Source organism: Podarcis bocagei (assembly GCF_964188305.1).
Source record: "Podarcis bocagei genome assembly, chromosome: 8".
NCBI lineage: Eukaryota > Metazoa > Chordata > Lepidosauria > Squamata > Lacertidae > Podarcis > Podarcis bocagei.
Window position 1 is genome coordinate 76,686,348 of NC_138133.1, and position 21,049 is coordinate 76,707,396.

The following is a 21,049-nucleotide window of genomic DNA, read 5'->3' on the forward strand; positions in this document are numbered from 1 at the left end:
GTTGTATGCTGACAAGACTATGCAACTTGTTGTGAGGGAGAACAAGACGGTCCACACTTTACACTGAACACAAGCTGACTCTACACAAGTACTTGCATTTGTGTGAAAGACTGGACTCCTACTGAGTACAGTGGTACCTCGGGTTAAGAACTTAATTCATTCTGGAGGTCCATTCTTAACCTGAAACTGTTCTTAACCTGAGGTACCACTTTAGCTAATGGGGCCTCCCGCTGCTGCTGTGCTGCCGTTGTGCGATTTCTGTTCTCAGCCTGAAGCAAAGTTCTTAACCCGAGGTACTATTTCTGGGTTAGCGGAGTCTGTAACCTGAAGCGTCTGTAACCTGAAGCGTCTGTAACCTGAGGTACCACTGTGGACCATGCAGTCTAATGTTACACATGAATGGCTGTACAGGTGTCCTGTTCAACTAGTTGTATTGCACAGATTGTACACTTGTTGAATATGACATGTGAGACCCCTAAAGCATTTGCTGTTGCTCTGCCTTAACCCTGTTTCTTCATCCTTTAGACATTTACAGTATTTACAGCATGTATTGCAAACGCATGTATTTCTTGACATAAGCCAATTAGATGTGGTGTCATTAGACGACGACGGATCCAGCAGGAGGATTTCTTCCGTACAATCTGAGTAATGTTATTCATAGTCTACAAATTGAAAAGTTATGATACATCTAACTTCTTTATTCAGGGTAACAAGGGGGAGGAAAAGCTTACATAGCAATGGCACTCTATAGCAGAATGGATTAACCAGGAAAGAGCTCTTTTAAAGCCTGCACAGAGTCAAATGAGCTGCACTCTCAGCCTGCACTTTCGTAGGATTATTCTATTAACCAAATTTATTTATCCAGTTCCGTACACTAAGCCTTTTTCAAATGACAGTTCTCGGTTTCTTAAACAATTACATGGTGGGGGGCGGGGCGGAGAACAGCTTCTGCACCGAGTTAAAATTGATTGGAATTCAAATCAGTCCACATTATCCAATGTGAGATGTATTCTAAAGACTCCTATAAATGACTAAAGGTTGAAAATCCTTGAGTGAAATCTTTGAAAAATATTTTTAAAAAGACCTCACCCACATTCCAGCCTGGCAAAAGAATTTGAGGAGGGGGTGGAGCAGGGGTGGAGGAAGGGGGTGGAGGTGGGCCACCCCGGGTGTCACCACTGAGGGGGGGTGACAAAATGGCGGGCGGCACTCACCGTGGGGCCTGCAAGGCGCCCGAGCCACACGTCTCTCCTGGGAGTGACGCGGTGGCTTGGGCGCCGGCAGGCTCCAGGCTGCCCCAAACGGTCTACCCGCTGCCTCCCCCTCAGCTGTAGGGCAGCTGAGGGGGAGGAGGCAGACAGACTCCTCAGAGGCCCCACGGGGCATCCGGCCCCAGCTCACCCCACCCCTGGGCGCAGGGCACACATGCCACCCTAGGCGCCAGATCAGCTTGCTCCACCGCTGAGGTGGAGAAGAGTCGGTGAAGGATCTGACCTTGGAAGAGAGAGGATGTATTATTATTATTAATAATAAAAATAATTTTTTATTTATACCCCGCCCATCTGGCTGGGTTTCCCCAGCCACTCTGGGCGGCTTCCAACAGAACACTAAAATACAATAACCTATTAAACATTAAAAGCTTCTCTAAACAGTTAAAAGTAAAATACAGTGATACCTTGGGTTAAGAACTTAATTCGTTCTGGAGGTCTGTTCTTAACCTGAAACTGTTCTTAACCTGAGGTACCACTTTAGCTAATGGGACCTCCTGCTGACACCACACGATTTCTGTTCTCATCCTGAAGCAAAGTTCTTAACCCGAGGTACTATTTCTGGGTTAGCGGAGTCTGTAACCTGAAGCATATGTAACCCGAGGTACCACTATAGTTTATTTCCTTGAAATCTGACGGGAGGGTGTTCCATAGGGCGGGTGCCACTACCGAGAAGGCCCTCTGCCTGGTTCCCTGTAACCTCACTTCTCGCAGCAGGGGAACCGCCAAAAGGCCCTCGGGGCTGGACCTCAGCGTCCGGGCTGAACGATGGGGGTGGAGATGCTCCTTCAGGTATACAGGACCGAAGCCGTTCAGGGCTTTAAAGGTCAGCACCAACACTTTGAATTGTGCTCGGAAACGTACTGGGCCGGTAGAGTCCCAAGGACTAAGCAGAGAGGCCTGGGGAGTGCAATTGCCCCTGTGTGCCTGAGGTTTTCCCACCCGCTATGTGCACACCCACCAAAAAAAAGAGTAAAAGGATATCCCGTCAAGCAGTCCCTACATTGCAAAACAGAAGCAATGTTTTAGCACAGACAGGCAGCAGAACGCAGGGGCAGCCTCCCTAGATTGTAGGGGGAATTTTGGAACATGCCCACTGATGCTTCCTTCCTATCATTCCAAGCGCATACAGTGGTACCTCGGGTTACAGACTCCGCTAACCCAGAAATAGTACCTCAGGTTAAGAACTTTGCTTCAGGATGAGAACAGAAATTGTGCTCCGGCAGCAGGAGGCCCCATTAGCTAAAGTGGTACCTCAGGTTAAGAACAGTTTCAGGTAAAGAACAGACCTTCGGAACGAATGAAGTACTTAACCCGAGGTACCACTGTATACTTGAATGTGCCTGGCTGTCGTTACCCTCCTCCAAACGAAGCCCCCCAATATGTGGAATTGGATTAATATTCTTTTATAGCAGATAGCCAGCCTTAAGCCACACGCGGACGCCCCTAGAGGAATCCCTGCCTGAGAGAAAAGCCTACGAAGGCATTCTCTGCAGGCCTCTGGGGTGCGCGCTGTGACCTCGGAGGACAACCAAAAATAGAGATTTCCAAACCAAGCTAATTGGTCAGTCAAGCAGGGGGCAGATGGATCTGCAACAGCCGCAGGTGACATTAAACTCCTGCATTTCCAAAAGTCACTAGCCAAGCAATTCGCAATTTCCCCAGAGGGACGAAGGTTATACAGTAATTTAAATCGAGCCGGGGTGTTTGTCACATCCCTAATAAAAGAAGAATTGATACAAATGATCCTTCCAGTTATATCCTAGATATATAATTGAAAGTCTGGGAGGGTTGGGGGGGACTATTCAGTGGAAAACTACTCAGGTTTTAAATCAATGTTAGCCAGATTTGGGGCCGCCTGATCCAAAGTGGAGCTGAAATACTTGCATTTAAGCGGATTAGTCCTATTGAAATCAATAGGGCTAAATCAACCCTAATCCAAATAATTCAATTTAAAACTATTGTAGAGCAAACTGTATGTGTGTCCAATATTTTTGAAGAATTCTTCCCCCGCTTTCTTCTGCTGGCACTGGAAAAATGAAGATGCAACAGACTCCATTTTCCCCCATAATCTCTCTGCCTACAAGCGTGAGAAGAATTCTGTGTCCCCTTTTCTTGCTTGTCCACCAGAGCCAAAGAGCATGGAACCCCCTAGATCAGAAGATCAGCGACTGGAAGCCTAAGGGCCGAATCTGCTCTTACCCCACTTGCCAACTCAGAGGCAAGATGGCACATGAGGAAAGAGTGGTCACTGTAGCCATCCCATTTTCTGCCCAGTATACTTTGGGCCAAGGGAGACTCTACATCCTGACCCACTTCTTATTATTTTATTATGTATTGTGGCTTAGGGCCCTCGTATTTACGGGACCGCCTCTCCTGGTATGCCCCGCAGAGGGCCTTAAGTTCCATGAATAATCATAGTTTAGAGGTCCCGGGCCCTAAGGAAGTCAGACTATCCTCCACCAGGGCCAGGGCCTTTTCAGTGATGGCTCCGACCTGGTGGAATGTTCTGTCCCATGAGAACAGGGCCCTTCAGGATTTAACCTCCTTCTGTCGGGCCTGTAAGACAGAGCAATTCCGCCTGGCCTTTTATTTGAATTCAGCCTGATCTTTTATTTACCTTCCCTTCCCTTCCCTCCCCCTCCCCTTTTACGAAGATTACCTGCTCTGAGACCCCACAGCTAATTCTCCCCTGGCCTCCTCGCTGGCCCAAGTAGGACCAATTCAGCCAGCTAGCCCTGGGGATTATCTAATACTTATTAGATGGATTTCCCCTAAATTGATTTCTGAACTTTGAATTTTATTGTTATTCATGTTTTTATACTGTATTTTACGCTGCTTTTACAAGTAAGTGTTTTAAATTTGTTGTTAGCTGCCCTGAGCCCGGTTTTTGAACCGGGAAGGGTGGGTATAAATAAAAAAAATATTTATTTATTTATTTATTTATGATTGTTTGTAAGCCAGTTTGGGTGGCACGGAAACACAAGCAATCGATGTCAAAGGACACCAGACATTCGCAGTCATAGAGTTGGTTTGGCCACCCCTCATTCTACATCCTGCGGGATATAGGAGAGCTTGGACTTAATCTGAATTATTGGAGGTAACGGCGAGAGGAGGTAGCTGCGTTTTAACATAAGAAGAGCTCTGTTGGATCAGGTCCATGCAGTCCAGCACTATGGTCTCACAGTGGCCAAACTACAGAAAGCCAGCAAGCAGATCCTAAACGTGGCAGCACCTTCTCCAGCTGTGATTCCCAGCAAATGGTATTCAAGGACATACTGCCTCCAATAGGCAGGGAGAACAATGCCCACCGATTTCAGTGTGTCTACTCTGAGTAAAACTTGGCTGGATACAACCCAATGCGCTGGGTTAAATGGCAGAACATGGGAAGCTACTGAACCAGGCAACCATGATTGGTTTGCTTGTGTTTGTCCACACTGGTACTGTGCCCCACTTTTTTTGGTAGGGACGCGGGTGGCGCTGTGTTCTAAACCACAGAGCCTCTTGGGCTTGCCGACTGGAAGGTCGCCGGTTCGAATCCCCGTGACGGAGTGAGCTCCCGTTGCTCTGTCCCAGCTCCTGCCAACCTAGCAGTTCGAAAGCACACCACTGCAAGTAGATAAATAGGTACCGCTGCAGCGGGAAGGTAAAAGGCGTTTCCGTGCACTCTGGCTTCCGTCACAGTGACCCGTTGTGCCAGAAGCGGTTTAGTTACGCTGGCTGCATGACCCAGAAAGCTGTCTGTGGACAAACGCTGGCTCCCTCAGCCTGAAAGCGAGATGAGCGCCACAACCCCATAATCACCTTTGACTGGACTTAACCGCCCAGGGTTCCTTTATCTTTCCCTTACTTATAAAACCCCAAAACGGTGTACACAAGGTCCCATCCAAACCCTGACCAGACACAGACAAGCTTAGTTTCAGCTAAGTACTAGGGAACCTAGGACCCTCTCCACATGTTGCTGGATTTCCAACTCCCACCAGCCCCAGCCAGCATGGCCAATGGTCAAGGATGATAGGAACTGTCGTTCAACAACATCAGTAGGGCCAGGTGGTGGCCCAACTCTGAGCCAGGTGGTGGCCTCAGGTGCCATCAGACCATGCACTGTACAGGTGTCCTATCTATTTGCCCCCCAATCACTTTGTCTTGCCTATGCTATGCCTCTCGCCCTGACCTAGCCACTGTGATACATGCGATGGTCACCTCCAGGCTTGACTATTGTAACTCACTCTACATGGGGCTGCCCTTGAGACTGACCCAGAAACTCCAGCGGGTGCAGAATGCTCCTTACGGGGTCCTCACCATGGGATCACATTCACCCAGTGCTATACCAGCTGCACTGGCTCCCAGTGGAGTATACAGGATCAGGTTTAAGAAGCAGGTTTTAACAAGCCCTATACGGCCTAGGGCCCTCGTACCTACAGGACCGCCTCTCCTGGTATGTCCCACAGAGGACCTTTCGGTCTTTAAATAAAAACATCTTGGAGATCCCAGGCCACAGAGAGGTTAGACTGGCCTCAATCAGAGCCAGGGCTTTATCAGCCGTGGTCCCGATCTGGTGGAACACTCTGTCACAAGAGACTAGGGCCCTGCGGGACTTGACATCTTTCTGCAGGGCCTGCAAGACGGAGCTGTTCCGCCTGGCCTTTGGCCAAGGCACAGACTAACCCCCTTTCTCCTCCTGTAATCTTCATAGAACTCTAACCCAATGGCTGCCATTAATTTGATTCTGAATTGATTCTAGAATGTATTTTAATTAATTCACTGTGCGATTTTATGTACCCTGTGCTATTTTTACCTGTTGTTAGCCGCTCTGAGCCTGGCTTTGGCCGGGGAGGGCAGGATACAAAATTATTATTATTATTATTATTATTATTATTATTATTATTATTATTATTATTATTATTTGCAGTTTTATCTCCTGCAAGCTCTGCCATTGTGGTTGAGCTTCATTCCACTGAGACTGGTATCTCCAAGACCCTGAACTTCCTGCCTGCAATAATTCAGAACTGGCAAGATGATGACAAGACTCCATGGAGTTACTTTCACTAAATACCCTTCAGATCATTTGATTATTTATTATTATTCCAAACTGCTCTATATCTAGTTTAGATCCACAGACAGGTATACAAATACTGTTTCACAGTTTCCTTGAGAACGTGCTTATCCAAATTTGTTTATCACCGCAAACCTTCCGCTATGCAGCAGAGAAAATATAATTGCAAACATTTTAACAAAGATTTTTTTTTAAAAAAAAAAAGCTTTCTGCTATTGGTTCTGACCTATTTCTTTCACTTTGACTGGAAGGAAGGAAGCAGTTAAAGGAACACTGTTGAAACTCCAAGCTCTATAAATAGAGTTTCCTTGGCAGCTGTCTCAATGGGCTCATTTTTAAAGACGACCTGTATACTTCTTCTTAACCGCCTCCCAAATTATCCTTGTTAGAATGTAAAATAAGAAACGCAAACACCTTACACCACACTAAGTCAAGACATTGTTGCTCTTATAACCATGAGAGATGACAGCCTTGACCTCTTACTGTGCTGGCAGCAATCAGTATATCATCCCCATACTGTTCAAGTACAGGACATATTGTCCAATCCAGAGTTTCCCAACCTGTTAACACTTTGGGTACCACATTTTCCTGCTTCCTTAAAGTTAGAGGCACAATTCACCTGACAAACACACTGTAAGTATCCTCCTGCAAGATAGCCCAGCTAAAACTACTCTTAGCATTCCGCTTGACCCTTCATCCAGGAATGGTGATGCTCCTGGAAGGTCTCTCCTCCTCCCAGAGGGGAGGGGTTGTGAGCGGGAGCAGCTTCCCGCAGCTCCTGATTGCTTCTGCTGCCGCGGCCAAGCCTTCCAGCCAACCAATAGGGCCGGCTGGTAGGCGGGGCTAAATGCATTTAAACAGCCGCGGCAGCGCTCAGTTCGCAGTCGGGTTCCTGCTTGCATCGGATCTCCCTCCCTCCCTCCCTTTTAGGTCAGCTTCCTTTGCATATTGACCTTGCTATGGACTTCAGTTGGTTGCCTTGGTTGCCCAAGGGGCCTGGTAGGACTTTTTTATCCGTTTGGCAAATTGGCACCAGCCTCTTGGTTTTTCCGCCTACCTCGTAGCAATTCGTCACAACTTTCTGGTATTGGTGGTTAGGCATTGGAATATGTGTGCTGTGTTGGAGGATTGGGTATGCGCCATCATCTACCCCTCTCTTTTGGGTATTCCGTTAAAGGAATCCAGCGGTCATGGATCCTGTCCGATGCCCTGCTGGTGGCTAGGGCCATGGCACGACCCCCAGTGAAGTCAGGGGAAGCTTCCAGTTATATTTGCATCAACAAGCTCCTCCCATTGGTTGTTAACCCTGATATGACTCCCTGCTGAGCGGGGTGGAGTCATGTATTGCTGTTTCATCCAGTGCCTAAGCCAATACTACTCACATGCTGTAACCAATAATAGTTGTGGCCTAATTTTGCGCATTAACCTAAAATAATGTGTATTGGTGTCTTATTTATAATCCTATGCAGGTGGCGGGTCCTCAACTCCCAGTGCATATGAACTCTCCTATGAGCAGCATTGAAGAATCCTGGTGCATTGGCGAACCTGTGGCCCTACAGGTGCAGGGGGACTACAATTCCCATCAGCCATGGCCAACAAGGCCAACGGTTAGGCATTACGGGACCCGGAATCCAAAAATTCCTCTATTAAGGCCACAGGTTCCCCAGCCCCTGGTCTTCTGGGATTAATGCAGGGAAGTGGTAGCAGAGGTGGATTTAGCCCAGCTTCTGGAAGGAGGTGGTAAGACTCCAGGATGCTGCCAGAGCCTCACACCTCCTTCCCAAAGCCTTGCCACCTCCCTTACCCAGCTTTGGGAAGGCACATTGAGGGCTGGAGGTGGTGTCCACTGTTGGCTTTGCGCAGGGTGCCATATTATCAAGGTCCACCCCTGTTGGTGGCAAGGGAAAATAGAAGTTTGGCTAGGAATACTTGGGGACCCCTGTGCATGGGATGTTCTTGCTCCCAAAGGCATAGAACATTCAATGGACCCAGCTTGGTGGCTTGATCTTAAGAGACACGCTTCCACCCTTCTCAGTTTGAGAAGTACTACATGCCTACATGTTCTTGAAGCTACCAGCATGAGTCTGACCAAACTGCGGGAGCCAGTGGAAGACCTGCCTGGCGTGCTCTGGTCCATGGGGTCACGAAGTCGGACATGACTAAACGACTAAACAACAACAAAACACATGCCTAGAAGGTACATTTTATCATATGTGGTGGGATTGTAAAAAGGCAAAAGCTTATTGGGAAATGATATATAATGAGTTGAAGAAAATGTTGAAAATAACTTTTGCAAAAAAACAAGAACCCAGAAGCCTTTCTACTAGGTATCTTAGGCCAAGATATACTGAAAGAGACGAGGACTCTGTATGCCACTACAGCTGTGAGAATGTTGATTGCACAAAATTGGAAGACTGGAGAAACACCAACTAAAGAACAATGGCAAGAGAAGTTGATGAACTATGCAGAACTGGCAAAAATGACAGGCAATGAGAAAAAGACAACAGTGAGTTTGAAAAAGAATGGGAACCATTTCTATTATATTTGCAGAAACAAAGAAAGTCTATAGACTTGATGGCAGGATTTAAATAAACATTCACATCATTAGTATTAGAAAATGTGTAGAAGACAGAGAAATAATATGGTGTACTTATATTCATCTTTATGCTTTTAGGTTAGATGTTATTGTATAAATATGTTATTAGTACTTTTTCTTTTAGGAGGTAGCAAGGTGGGTGAAAGGAGAAACAAACCAGAAGCGGAAGTTGGGGGAAGCCTAGGAGGGGAGGGAGGAAGGAATGAATACCGTAGATTCCGGCGTATTACGCAGCTGGGCATACTAGACGGGGGTCGTCTTATAAGCCCAGTCTTATACGCTGGGCAGCAGCAGTGGGTGGGCTCCGTGCCGGGGTCGTCTTATACCTGGCGTATAAGACGACCCCCAACTTTTAAACCTCTTTTCCGGGGTTAAAAAGTCGTCTTATACGCCGGAATCTACAGTAGTAAATGTTATGGATATGAGATGTATGTAATGAATGAAAAAGAAAACTGAATAAATTTTTTAAAAGAGAGCGAGAGAAGTACTATATGCCTCAAACATTCTGCTTCCCAACTGCAAGGCCCTCTTTCAGTCTTCCCCACCCTAGTGCCCTCCAGATGTGTTAAGCTGGAGGGCACCAGGCTTTGGAAGTTTGCCCAACCTGAATGCCAAGGGTGGTTCTTTTTCACGCAGCTTGAAATATTTCCTGTTGCTATTTGGAGCAGAGAGTTTAAGAAACCAGAATGCACAGTTCAAGAATACACACAACAAGGTGCAGTCCCTGGATTAAACTCCTCTTCCTTGAGCAGAAAGAATGGGGAAGTAGCCAAAGAAAACAGAGAACAGGGACGCTAAAATGCAAATATTTCTATGCCCACAATCACAAATTCACTGTCTTGTCCACAAAGGTGTGTTTGTGCCTGAATGAACTGCAGATTATTTGGTCGTTTAAATGTGTGAATCCAACCCCACTAGACAACAATTTCTTATCAGCTCAACCAACAATAATTTCCTAAAGAATTCAACAACAAAGCATTAAGTATTGGCCCAATTAGGAGAATCAATAAACCAGCCAAGATATTTACAAGGATTTGGGCATGCACACAGCCTGTTAGTCCTCCTGTCACACAAGCTAAAAACAAACCAATATGTCTTTCATTAGCCATTGTTTCCCACTCTATCCAAACAAGAAAAAATGCTGCCACTGCCACCAACCTCTGAGCAAGTCGTGATATTAAGCCAGCTTCAAGCCATGGGTCACCATCCTGGCTTGTTCTTAAAATGGAAACAATCTTTTCCCAGCTTGAAATGGTGTTTAAGTAGGGCTGCCATACATCCGAATTTTCCCACTCCAGTCGGCAGCAGTGTCCAGGCAGAAATCAGGAAAATGTCCAGGAAAATCTGGATGTATGGCAGCCTATATTGGCAGTGCCATTTTTTGGCCGTTTCCCCATAAAAATAGCTCAACGTTTTCACTGTTTGAAACATGCTAAGCCTAGATTAAAGCTTCCTTTTGGCTCATGGGAAGAGAGGTGCAAAACTGCTAAGAGCATGGACAAACCAAGGCACATTCATCTCCACTTATAAAGAATACACATTTGCCCCATGGAACTAAATGGGGCCTAGTTCTGAACAGGCATGCAGGGGATACACATACATGTGGATTAGCCCTAGGCTTCAATTGAGAATGTAATTTACTGCCATGTACAAGTTAAGATTGGGACGCGGGTGGCGCTGTGGGTTAAACCACAGACGGGGTGAGCTCCCGTTGCTCGGTCCCTGCTCCTGCCAACCTAGCAGTTCGAACGCACGTCAAAGTGCAAGTAGATAAATAGGTACCACTCCAGCGGGAAGGTAAACGCCGTTTCTGTGCACTGCTCTGGTTCGCCAGAAGCAGTTTAGTCATGCTGGCCACATGACCCGGAAGCTGTACTCCGGCTCCCTTGGCCAGTAAAGCGAGATGAGCGCCACAACCCGAGTCGGCCACAACTGGACCTAATGGTCAGGGGTCCCTTTACCTTTACTTACAAGTTAAGATCTTTCTTTACGCAAGGCCTTTTGGTTGACTTAAGTTTATTTCTCTTGTTTTAGTTTACTCCTTTTTAAAGCTGTGTGATTTGATGGTTGTTTTCTTTTTTTAAAAAAGTACTGTTCTTAACTTGGAATTGAGTTCTATCTCGGCAGTCTCATGTGTAACTGAGAGGTAAGATAAAAACTGTAAACAAATAAATCCCAGTCTACAGAAATTAGAGCAGGCATAGGCAAACTCGCCCTCCAGATGTTTTGGGACTACAATTCCCATCATCCCTGACCACTGGTTCTGTTAGCTAGGGATCATGGGAGTTGTTGTCCCAAAACATCTGGAGGGCCGAGTTTGCCTGTGCCTGAATTGGAGTATTTATTGTCTCATTGGAATGAGTCCAGGACAGTGTAATACTATTTATGTAATCCCATTTATGTTTACTCAGAGTAAATCCCATTGCATTCAGTAAGGCTTACTCCCAGGTAAGTTTTTTGAAATAAAAACTGCACTTTCGTTTTTCCCCCTATGACAATTCCCACAGCAGAAGAGATAAGCCACTCATTTCAAGTTAAAAACACCCGGTCTCTTCAGCAGTGGAAACATGCCTATCCCATTCAGATATGTCCCTTCTTTGGATCCAAACCAATGGGACCACCTTTCCTGTTGTAGCGTGTTGCAGCGCCAAAGTGGTGGAACAAGCTGACTGGAGGTGTATCCAATTGGGTTTTACAGAGAGAGAAAAGACATAAAGCCAACCATTTTAGACTGGCTTTTAAAAAGCATTTATTTTCCAGAAACAACTTAGAACTAGTTCACTTTTTTATTACACATTCATATGTTTTTATACTATCTTTTGCAGAATATTGCTCTTTTTTCTTTTTTTGCCCACCTTCAATTTTAATTCTAGGGCTTATGTTCACAAGCTGGGATTCTACAGTTCAGCATGTCCAAAGGGCCTTGGGGCTTGTATTTTTCAAACAATGCCCCTTGTTGCTTTTGAAACCGAGGAGACTTTGAAAATAAGATTGCAAAGATATAGCATAAGATTTCAAAACCTAACGGGTATGGGTAAACCATTAGGGGTACCTAAAGTATTTGTTTGAGTCTCAGTGACAACATTTTTTTAATGTTTTAAACTGATTGTGTCATGTTGCATTTTTATATTGTTTGTGTAAGAGGTGTAGAATTAAATAAATTTTAAAAAATTAAAATGTGATTTAAAAAAAATTAAAGAGTTTGCCACTGTTGGCATGAGAAAGATAGGCTCCCTCATTTTCTGTTCCTTCAAGAGAAGAGAGCTATGCTAAAAGTTGAGTCTCCAAAATTTCATTTAATATTTCAGCATTAGCGGCAGAGGGAGAGACAAAGAGAACTGACAGAAACAGAGAGAGACAAGAACGAAGGTGATTTCTACATAAAATGATGAAGGTGGCATAAAAAGGGAAGTATTAAAATAACCTGATAACTATTCTAAAATTAATATTAATGATTATCATTGTTTTGTTTCAGTCCATATATTACCAGCGTATTGGTTGTTCGTTCATTTCTGGGCCAATTCAGAAAGGAATTGTGTTTAAAGCCCTAAACAGCTTAGGCTCAAAATTATCAGGGAGACCTTCTTGAGGGCTAAAATTCAGCAAAGGGGACTCTCTTAGTTGTTCCTTCACCCTCAGAAGCTCAGGAATGATGGTGGTGGCCTAACAGAGGGCATTATCTGGGGCATCCCCTAAGCTATGGGATCCCTCTCCCTCGGTTTTCAGCATGTAGGCAAACTAAGACCCGGGGGCCGGATCCAGCCCAATCGCCTTCTAAATCTGGCCCATGGACGGTCCGGGAATCAGCGTCTTTTTACATGAGTAGAATGTGTCCTTTTATTTAAAATGCATCTCTGGGTTATTTGTGGTGCCTGCCTGGTATTTTTACACATCTGGGTTATTTGTGGGGCATAGGAATTCATTCTCCTCCCCCCCAAAAAAAAATATATAGTCCAGCACCCCACAAGGTCTGAGGGACAGTGGACCAGCTCCCTGCTGAAAAAGTTTGCTGACCCCGGTTTACAGCTTTGGTTATACGCTGAAGATACAACTCTTCACCCTTGCATTTGACACTTGAGATATACCGTGAGATACAATCAATCATTTTATTTGTATGTTGCCTTTCCAAAGTTAAAACTATGCTCAAGGTGGCTTACAATGTATATAAAAAACCATAACTACAAACATAAAAGCAGTTGTAAATAATAAACAAAACTTCAAAAATTACACAACCAAACTGAACAACTTCCACACGAATCCAAAACAAAGATACAAAAAATGTGTATCAACAGCAACTGTACCCCACGCCAACAAAAAACCCCCACCAACGCCCCAACCCAAGGTGAATAAATAAGCTGTTAGCATGCATGTTTGCATGCATATTTGAAAGCACCTCAAAATGTGCATTACATGCAAACAACATGGTGCTTAACAGACGGGGTCCTTATTCAGAGGTGCATTTACGTCCATAGTTTGCCATCCTAAGTAATGCATGCATACAAGATGCAAATCTCCTACACAGGATCAGGGCAACTGAATGTAGATGTTGCTGAACATCCCAGAACTCCCACCAGCCCCAGCAAGGATGGCCAGCGGACAGGCATAATGAGGACAACATCTGGCAGAGTCAGTGTTTCCCCACAACGGAGAACTGCTTTGAGCAACTTTTCAGAAAATATCATAAGGTGACGATGGTATACTTAAGATACCTTGTGTGAACTGTTCCTGTATTTTAGATTGTTGTGACCTGCCCTGCAACCTCATGGTGAAGGCAGGTATTAGATTTTATTATTATTATTATTATTATTATTATTATTATTATTATTATTATTATTATTATTATGTAGGCCCCATTCACACAGGGCACCTACAAGGCCCACTGGCAGTAATGCAGAATTCACCCTAGAATAATATTTCTGTGAAGTATAAGTAATGGCAGGCAAGTTGTCTTCCTGTCTGCTTGCTCACCATCATAGGGTTTTTTCAGAGAACAGGGTTGCCAACATGAATAAAATGGGGGGGGGGCAGGTAAGCCTCGTCCCACATAATCAATCACAATGTGTGGCACTTGCACACAACATTTGAATGGAAATGCCCATCAACTTTTGGGCGGGCGGCCCCCTCAAATGTTTTACTGGGGGAGCCAAAGGCCCCTTGGCCCCTAGGAGTTGGTTCCCATGTCACCAAACAACCACCAATAATTTTTGAGACCCCCCATGGCCCTCGTTTGAAAAACCATGGCTCGAACCTACTTCACAGGTTTCAAACCCTCTTCTGAAAGCAGCTCACGGGCACTGAAAACTCCCTTCTGTGTTGGACATTACAGAAAGGAGTTGTCTAACTTCCAAGGCCCCATGAACAAATTGCTGCTCAGGTGCAGCTCATCTGATGCAGCTGTGCGGAAATCCTGGAGACCGGGCCTTTTTGGATCCCTAAAACCAAACAGGCCCTCTGCTATTGGCGCTATTTAATTGCCGCATATCCCCAAATCAGCCGCAAAACCTGAACCTTAGTGTCTTTTTAAGGCTCAAGAGCTTACACAGAGACCAACTTTGTGAAGCTGGGTAATGGGAATATGATTTGTAAGAGTACTTGAAGATGTTGAAAAGCGCCACACTTGTCATGTATTTTTTTTTCTTTCAAGTGGTATCTAAGGACATCAGAAAACCATTGGTGTGAGGGCAGAGGGGCAGCTACAGAGATACAGGGCTTCAACTAATGCAATTAATTTATTATTATATTATTATTATGGGGGGAGCATGCAGCAGGACAGAGGGGGTTTTCTATCAGAAACTACCTTTTTTAAAGCAAGGCTGCTGTTTCTGACAGAAACCCCCCCCTCTATCCTGTGCTGCATGCTCCCCTATAATAATAATAATAATAATAATAATAATAATAATAATAATAATAATAATAATAATAATAATAATAATAGCAGCTTTCAGAGAGGGGGCGGGCAAGGATGGGGGAAGGGAAGCAGCGGTGCATCTCCGACCAGGTGGGATGCTTCCACTTGGCAACCCTTCCTGGCATGGCATGAGAAGGGGCAGCAGCGGCGTTGACCCTTTTTTCGGGCACATGACGACCCACCCCCTTCCGCTTGCAAAAAGCGCCCATTCCTGTGCCCAGCCCATCGCGAGCATTTGGAACATTTTGCAAAAGTGGGCTCCTTCCCTCGCCCCTCTCCACCTGAAGGATGCCTTCCCACCCCCACCCCACCCCGCTTCCTAGCCCAGCTGGGGCTTCGCCTCCTCCAGGTGAGCGCCAAGGAAAAGAAATGGAGGTGGGTGCAAGGAAGGCGGCGCATCAGGAAGCAGGAGCGGCCGCCCCTGGCTTTGCAGCCCTTACCTTCCACAGCCATTCTCTCAGAGCTTGCTTAGGGCATGCATAGTTCGCCTGCCAAGGGATGCTGCTTCTGCTTCTCCTCCTCCCCTCTTCCCCACCCCTTCTTCCTCCCTTTCTCTTTTCTTCCCCCTCCACTGTTTTCTCTTTTTTCCTCGTCTGCAACCAAAAGAACAACCTGCAGCAAGAAAGGGTTAGCCCCGTTCCCGGTGCAGGCTGGGAAATGTAGTCTTTTGCCCGCAGCTGGGGCGAGGCCACAAGACCCTCCATCCGCTCGCTGCAAAGGCGGCTTTGCTGCGCATGCAATGCCCAGGGCGCGCGAAGCGAAGCGGGAGCGCCGGGTTTGGAAGGGTCCCGCGACTGCAGCCTATGCCTCCGGGGCTCTGAAAGCTTTTGGGGGTCAGAAAACTACAAATCCCGGCACGCCGCGCTGCGAGGTTTTTCAGGGCGACCTGGCGTGGGGCTGTTTGATTGAGGACTTCCTCGTCAAATTGGAGGAGGAGACAGGTAGAGAGGAGGCAAAGCGTGTCGGGCGCAGGAGGGGAAAGGCGGCTAACTAGGGCAAGAAATATTGCCAGGCTGGAGGAGCATCTGTCGCTTCTGTGTGGCTTCACTGCAGCTGCTAGAATGCAAAAGGATTAAAAACAAACCCAACCCAAAAAAACCCAACACAGACGCAGGACTCTGTTTCAGCAAATATCATTGGGAATTGTTATTGTTAACAACAATGTCTCCTGGTGTATGGAGACAGACAGACAGGTCGTTTATCCACAGCCGGAGGAGGAAGGAGCGCAGAGAGCAGAAACGCTATGGTGCACCTGTACCTGCAAAACCGGACACCTCCACCTGCCCCACCTGCAATAAAACATGTCTCTGTTATCTACAGCCCCAGCAGGCACTGTAACTCTCCAACAGTTTGACTTCACCTTCCACTGTCTCCCAAGACACATGGATGCCAATAATAATAAGAATAGTACAGTGGTACCTCGGGTTACATACGTTTCAGGTTACGGATGCTTCAGGTTACAGACTCCGCTAACCCAGAAATAGTACCTTGGGTTAAGAACTTTGCTTCAGGATGAGAACAGAAATCGTGCTCCAGTGGCGCGGCAGCAGTGGGGGGCCCCATTAGCTAAAGTGGTGCTTCAGGTTAAGAACAGATTCAGGTTAAGAACGGACCTCCGGAATAAATTAAGTACTTAACCCGAGGTACCACTGTACAGACTCCGTTAACCCAGAAATAGTACCTCAGGTTAAGAACTTTGCTTCAGGATGAGAACAGAAATCGTGCAGTGGCGGCGCGGCGGCAGCTGGAGGCCCCATTAGCTAAAGTGGTGCTTCAGGTTAAGTACAGTTTCAGGTTAAGAATGGACCTCCAGAATGAATTAGTTCTTAACCCGAGGTACCACTGTAATAATAATAGTAATAATAATAATTTGTATACCGCCCTACACCCACAAGTCTCAGGGCAGTTCACAACATAAAAACCCAGTATAAAAGCACAAAATATATTTTAAAAATGAAATAATATTAAACATATATTATGTGTTGTTTTACTCTAGCCTTCTGCTAAATTAAATGAATCCCCTTTGTTGCCTCTCAAATATCAAGCTATGTAGAATGTTGTGTTCTTTGCAACAGAGGCTTTTAATTTATTGTGCGGCACTAAATGAGTGAATGGATAACGTGTTGAGTCAAAACAGCCTTCCCCTTTCACACGCACCCACCCACCTCTCAAAGTAGCCCTGCAGAATTCTAACCAGGAAAATGTAGAAATCTTCTAGTGTGTATTTTATAAGACTTATTTGTTTTTATTTATTTGCTTTTTACCCTGCTTTTCGCTAGACGTCTCAAAGTGGCTTGCGGAGGGTGGGAAAAGAAAAAACAACATCACTTGTGTGGCTGCTTTTCTCCATCTGCAAGCCAAATGTTCCAGTTTTAATAATACATGCTTGATTTCTGGCTACCGCTCTTTAAATATAAAAATCTGCCATTGACTTGCAGACCTGCCAAAGCCGTGTCTGGAGGTGGAAGTGGCTCAGAACAAGAGAGACATCTCGCAAGGAAGGCAAGAGAGCCAGTGTGGTGTAGTGGTTAAGAGCGGTAGTCACGTAATCTGGGAAACCGGGTTCGTGTCTCCGCTCCTCCACATGCAGCTGCTGGGTGACCTTGGGCCAGTCACACTTCTGTGAAGTCTCTCAGCCCCACTCACCTCACAGAGTGTTTGTTGTGGGGGAGGAAGGGAAAGGAGATTGTTAGCCGCTTTGAGACTCCTGAAGGGGAGTGAAAGGCGGGATATCAAATCCAAACTCTTCTTCTTCTTCTTCTTAGCTGTGCAAAGTCTGGCACACAAACATAGCGGTGGCTGATGCTGACAGAGTGGGAGGGCAGAAAGCAGGGAGGCCAGCAGTAGATGGCGCCAGAGGCAAAGAGAGGCAGAGCCAACTACTTCAGGCTTTGTTCCCATCCTACGCCTCCCTGCTGGGTTCTACAAGGGCAGCTCTGAGACCAGAGCCGGCCCAGTCATTAGGCAGTGTGAGATCACTGCCTCAGACGGCAGACCCCCCCCCCCCAATAATGGCATTCCCAAGAGTATGCTGCCTCTGCCAGTGGCTCTGACTTTGGGCAAGATCACATTCATTTGGGATGAGATGTCACCCCAAATCAGCATAGTCTTGCCAGAATTTAGTGTTGATGGAGAAGGAGGAAATTGACAGGCACTGCCCCACCCTGGACTGGTTTCAAGTAGGAAGGCAGGCAGGTGGGGCTGACTGAGGGCAGACTGGGGTTGGGGAATGAGCTCCTCATTCACCCTGACCAACCCTCCCCCACTGCCACAGGCCTTTCTGTTGTCCAGTTGTGCCACAAACTCCCATTGTCTGTGCCACTAAAGGCTAAGATTAGCCAGCCATGTTTAAAAGCAATCTTCATCCTCCATCTGTTTGGGCTACAACTCCCACAATCCCTGACCACCAGCCATGCTGGGGTTCTTGTCTTAGGGGTGCAGGTTTTGTCTCTCTGGGGTCTGATGTGGGGTAAATACTGCTTGGCAGTAGTGTCTTTTACTGGCCTCTAAAGTAAAAACGACACGGGTGGCGCTGTGGGTTAAACCACAGAACCTAGGACTTGCCAATCAGAAGGTTGGCAGTTCGAATCCCCACGACGGGGTGAGCTCCCATTGCTCGGTCCCTGCTCCTGCAGTTCGAAAGCACCTCAAAGTGCAAGTAGATAAATAGGTACCACTCCGGTGGGAAAGTAAACGGCGTTTCCGTGCGCTGCTCTGGTTCACCAGAAGTGCCTTAGTCATGCTGGCCACATGACCTGGAAGATGTACGCCGGCTCCCTCGGCCAATAAAGCGAGATGAGCGCCACAACCCCAGAGTCAGCCACGACTGGACCTAACCTGGATGGTTAAGTCCAGTCGAATTCGACTATGAGGTGCAGTGCTCATCTCTGTTTTCAGGCCAAGGCAACCAGCGGTTGTCCACAAACAACTTTCCGGGTTATGTGGCTAACATGACCAAACCTGCTTTTGGTGCACAGAGGACTGGGATGAGTGCCAGAGTGCACGGAAGCACACAGTATCTGTTTATCTACTTGTGCTGAAATGCTTTCGAACTGCTAGGCTGGCCTCTACAAATGCTCTGCTCCTATACTTGTAAATAGAGCAAATATTCCAGTCCCGAGATCTCCAGTGCCCTCTTACCCAAAGGAAACTAAATCCTGGCCTCACTGTTCTTGGAACCTCTTGTCCCTCAGGGAAATGGAGAACGCACAACAATACCATCGTGCCAAAGTGCTTCTGAGAAACAATGCAGAAATCTGATATAAAAACCATGCCTTTGTTTGCATATATCCTGGAAAGGACAGAAAAAAGGTGCAATCCACCTTTTCTTTCCAGCGGCTTCCTACTGGCTTCATTTCTGCAATTATGATCTCATCACCCGCTGCTTGGAAGTAAACAGGGTTGTTGAACTTGCTTACTGCCCTTTGTAATGCAGATGCTTCTGATAGATTGCAAATCCCCTAGGGCAGGAAACAAGTTTTTTCCATGTGCTCTTTAAACCACTAGGTGCACCTGCAATCTATTAGCAATATTAATTGCAGTGGGCCGGAGATGTTCCCATTCTACAATCTCATCAAAACATTGAAATAATAAAAACCGTGGGCACTTGTTCAAGCACAGATCCTGTACATTCCATTGCAAACAAACGGGCAGAAATCTTGGGGATGATTTCTTCTATGCTGCTTTCTTTACCCACATACAAACTGAGTTTAGCAGAAGGGAAACGTCGCTAAGTATTGCTGCTGTCATAACACCTAAAGGGAATTGGTTTAATGGCACTGGTCACCATGTTGCAATCGTGCCCTGAAAGAAGCCAAAGGCATCGTGCAATTCAGCTGACCTCACTTTGTTGCATCACTTCTGAGCTGAAGAAGAAGAAGAGTTTGGATTTGATATCCCGCTTTATCACTACCCTAAGGAGTCTCAATGCCAACAAAGGTCCATATAGTAAAAGCTATGGTTTTCCCAGTAGTGATGTATGGAACTGAAAGCTGGACTATAAGGAAGGCTGATCGCCGAAGAATTGATGCTTTTGAATTATGGTGCTGGAGGAGACTCTTGAGAGTCCCATGGGCTGCAAGAAGATCAAACCTCTCCATTCTTAAGGAAATCAGCCCTGAGTACTCACTGGAAGGACAGATCCTGAAGCTGAGGCTCCAATACTTTGGCCACCTCATGAGAAGAGAAGACTCCTTGGAAAAGACCCTGATGTTGGGAAAGATGGAAGGCACAAGGAGAAGGGGACGACAGAGGACGAGATGGTTGGATACTGTTCGTGAAGCCACCAGCATGAGTTTGACCAAACTACGTGAGGCAGTGGAAGACAGAAGTGCCTGGCATGCTCTGGTCCATGGGGTCACGAAGAGTCGGACACGACTAAACGACTAAACAACAACAACAATGAGTCTCAAAGCGGCTAACATTCTCCTTTCCCTTCCTCCCCCACAACAAACACTCTGTGAGGTGAGTGAGGCTAAGAGACTTCAGAGTAGTGTGACTGGCCCAAGGTCACCCAGCAGCTGCATGTGGAGGAGCGGAGAAGCAAACCCGGTTCACCAGATTATGAGTCTACCGCTCTTAACCACTATACCACACCGGCTCTGGCAAGAGCACACAGCCCTTTCCAACTCCCCACCATGCACCAGCAGTGAGGTTTCTTTCCATGGCATCACAGCAGCTTAACTAAGGAGACATCAATTCCTGCCGTACAGCATATTTCCCCCAGTCACTTGTTGCTACAGCATCTTTCTTATTCACCTTGCTTTCCAAAGGGACATCTGCTTTCTTTGCAGGCAAGATTGGAGTTAACACGAAATATACCTAAAACTCCTTCCCCCAATTGTGTTAGTCGTTTTACTTGCTTTCATTTGGAAGCCTTCTTTGAAAGTTATTCTCTGTTTATACCCTGTAATTCTGTTTTTATTCATGTGTGGCTGTTTAAAAACCAGCTAAATAAAGTGAATTAATTCTGCTTAACATTTGCATTCCGGTGGCTTTCTAGAGCATCTGTTACCCTACTGTCTCAAAAATTCCTGGGATCCCCAAAGCTATTATACATTTTCCCCATCAGGGCTCAACCACTGTATTTAAGATTTGGTAATTAGTCTCCAGCGTCATATGTGTTCAAAACTTCGCAGTTCATTTCCCAGCGTGTGCAACGCAGAGAGAAGATTGGACATTCCCTGATACAATTGAAATTTTGCATCTAATTTACTCTTCCT

General features: G+C 46.2%; 1 protein-coding gene across 3 annotated transcripts in view; it reads right to left on the bottom strand.

Moving 5' to 3' along the window:
* Positions 1-15,425, bottom strand: part of SAMD12 (sterile alpha motif domain containing 12) — a 237,829-nt gene extending 222,404 nt beyond the window's left edge. Inside the window, exon 1 of one of the 3 annotated variants that reach the window (XM_081205270.1) lies at positions 15,269-15,425. In XM_081205270.1, the coding sequence (XP_081061396.1) occupies positions 15,269-15,281 (13 nt within the window). In that variant the 5' untranslated portion in view covers positions 15,282-15,425. The remainder of the gene's footprint in view (positions 1-15,268) is intronic. The other 2 variants (XM_081205268.1, XM_081205269.1) reach the window with 2 other exon arrangements.
* Between the last annotated feature and the right edge of the window lie 5,624 nt (positions 15,426-21,049).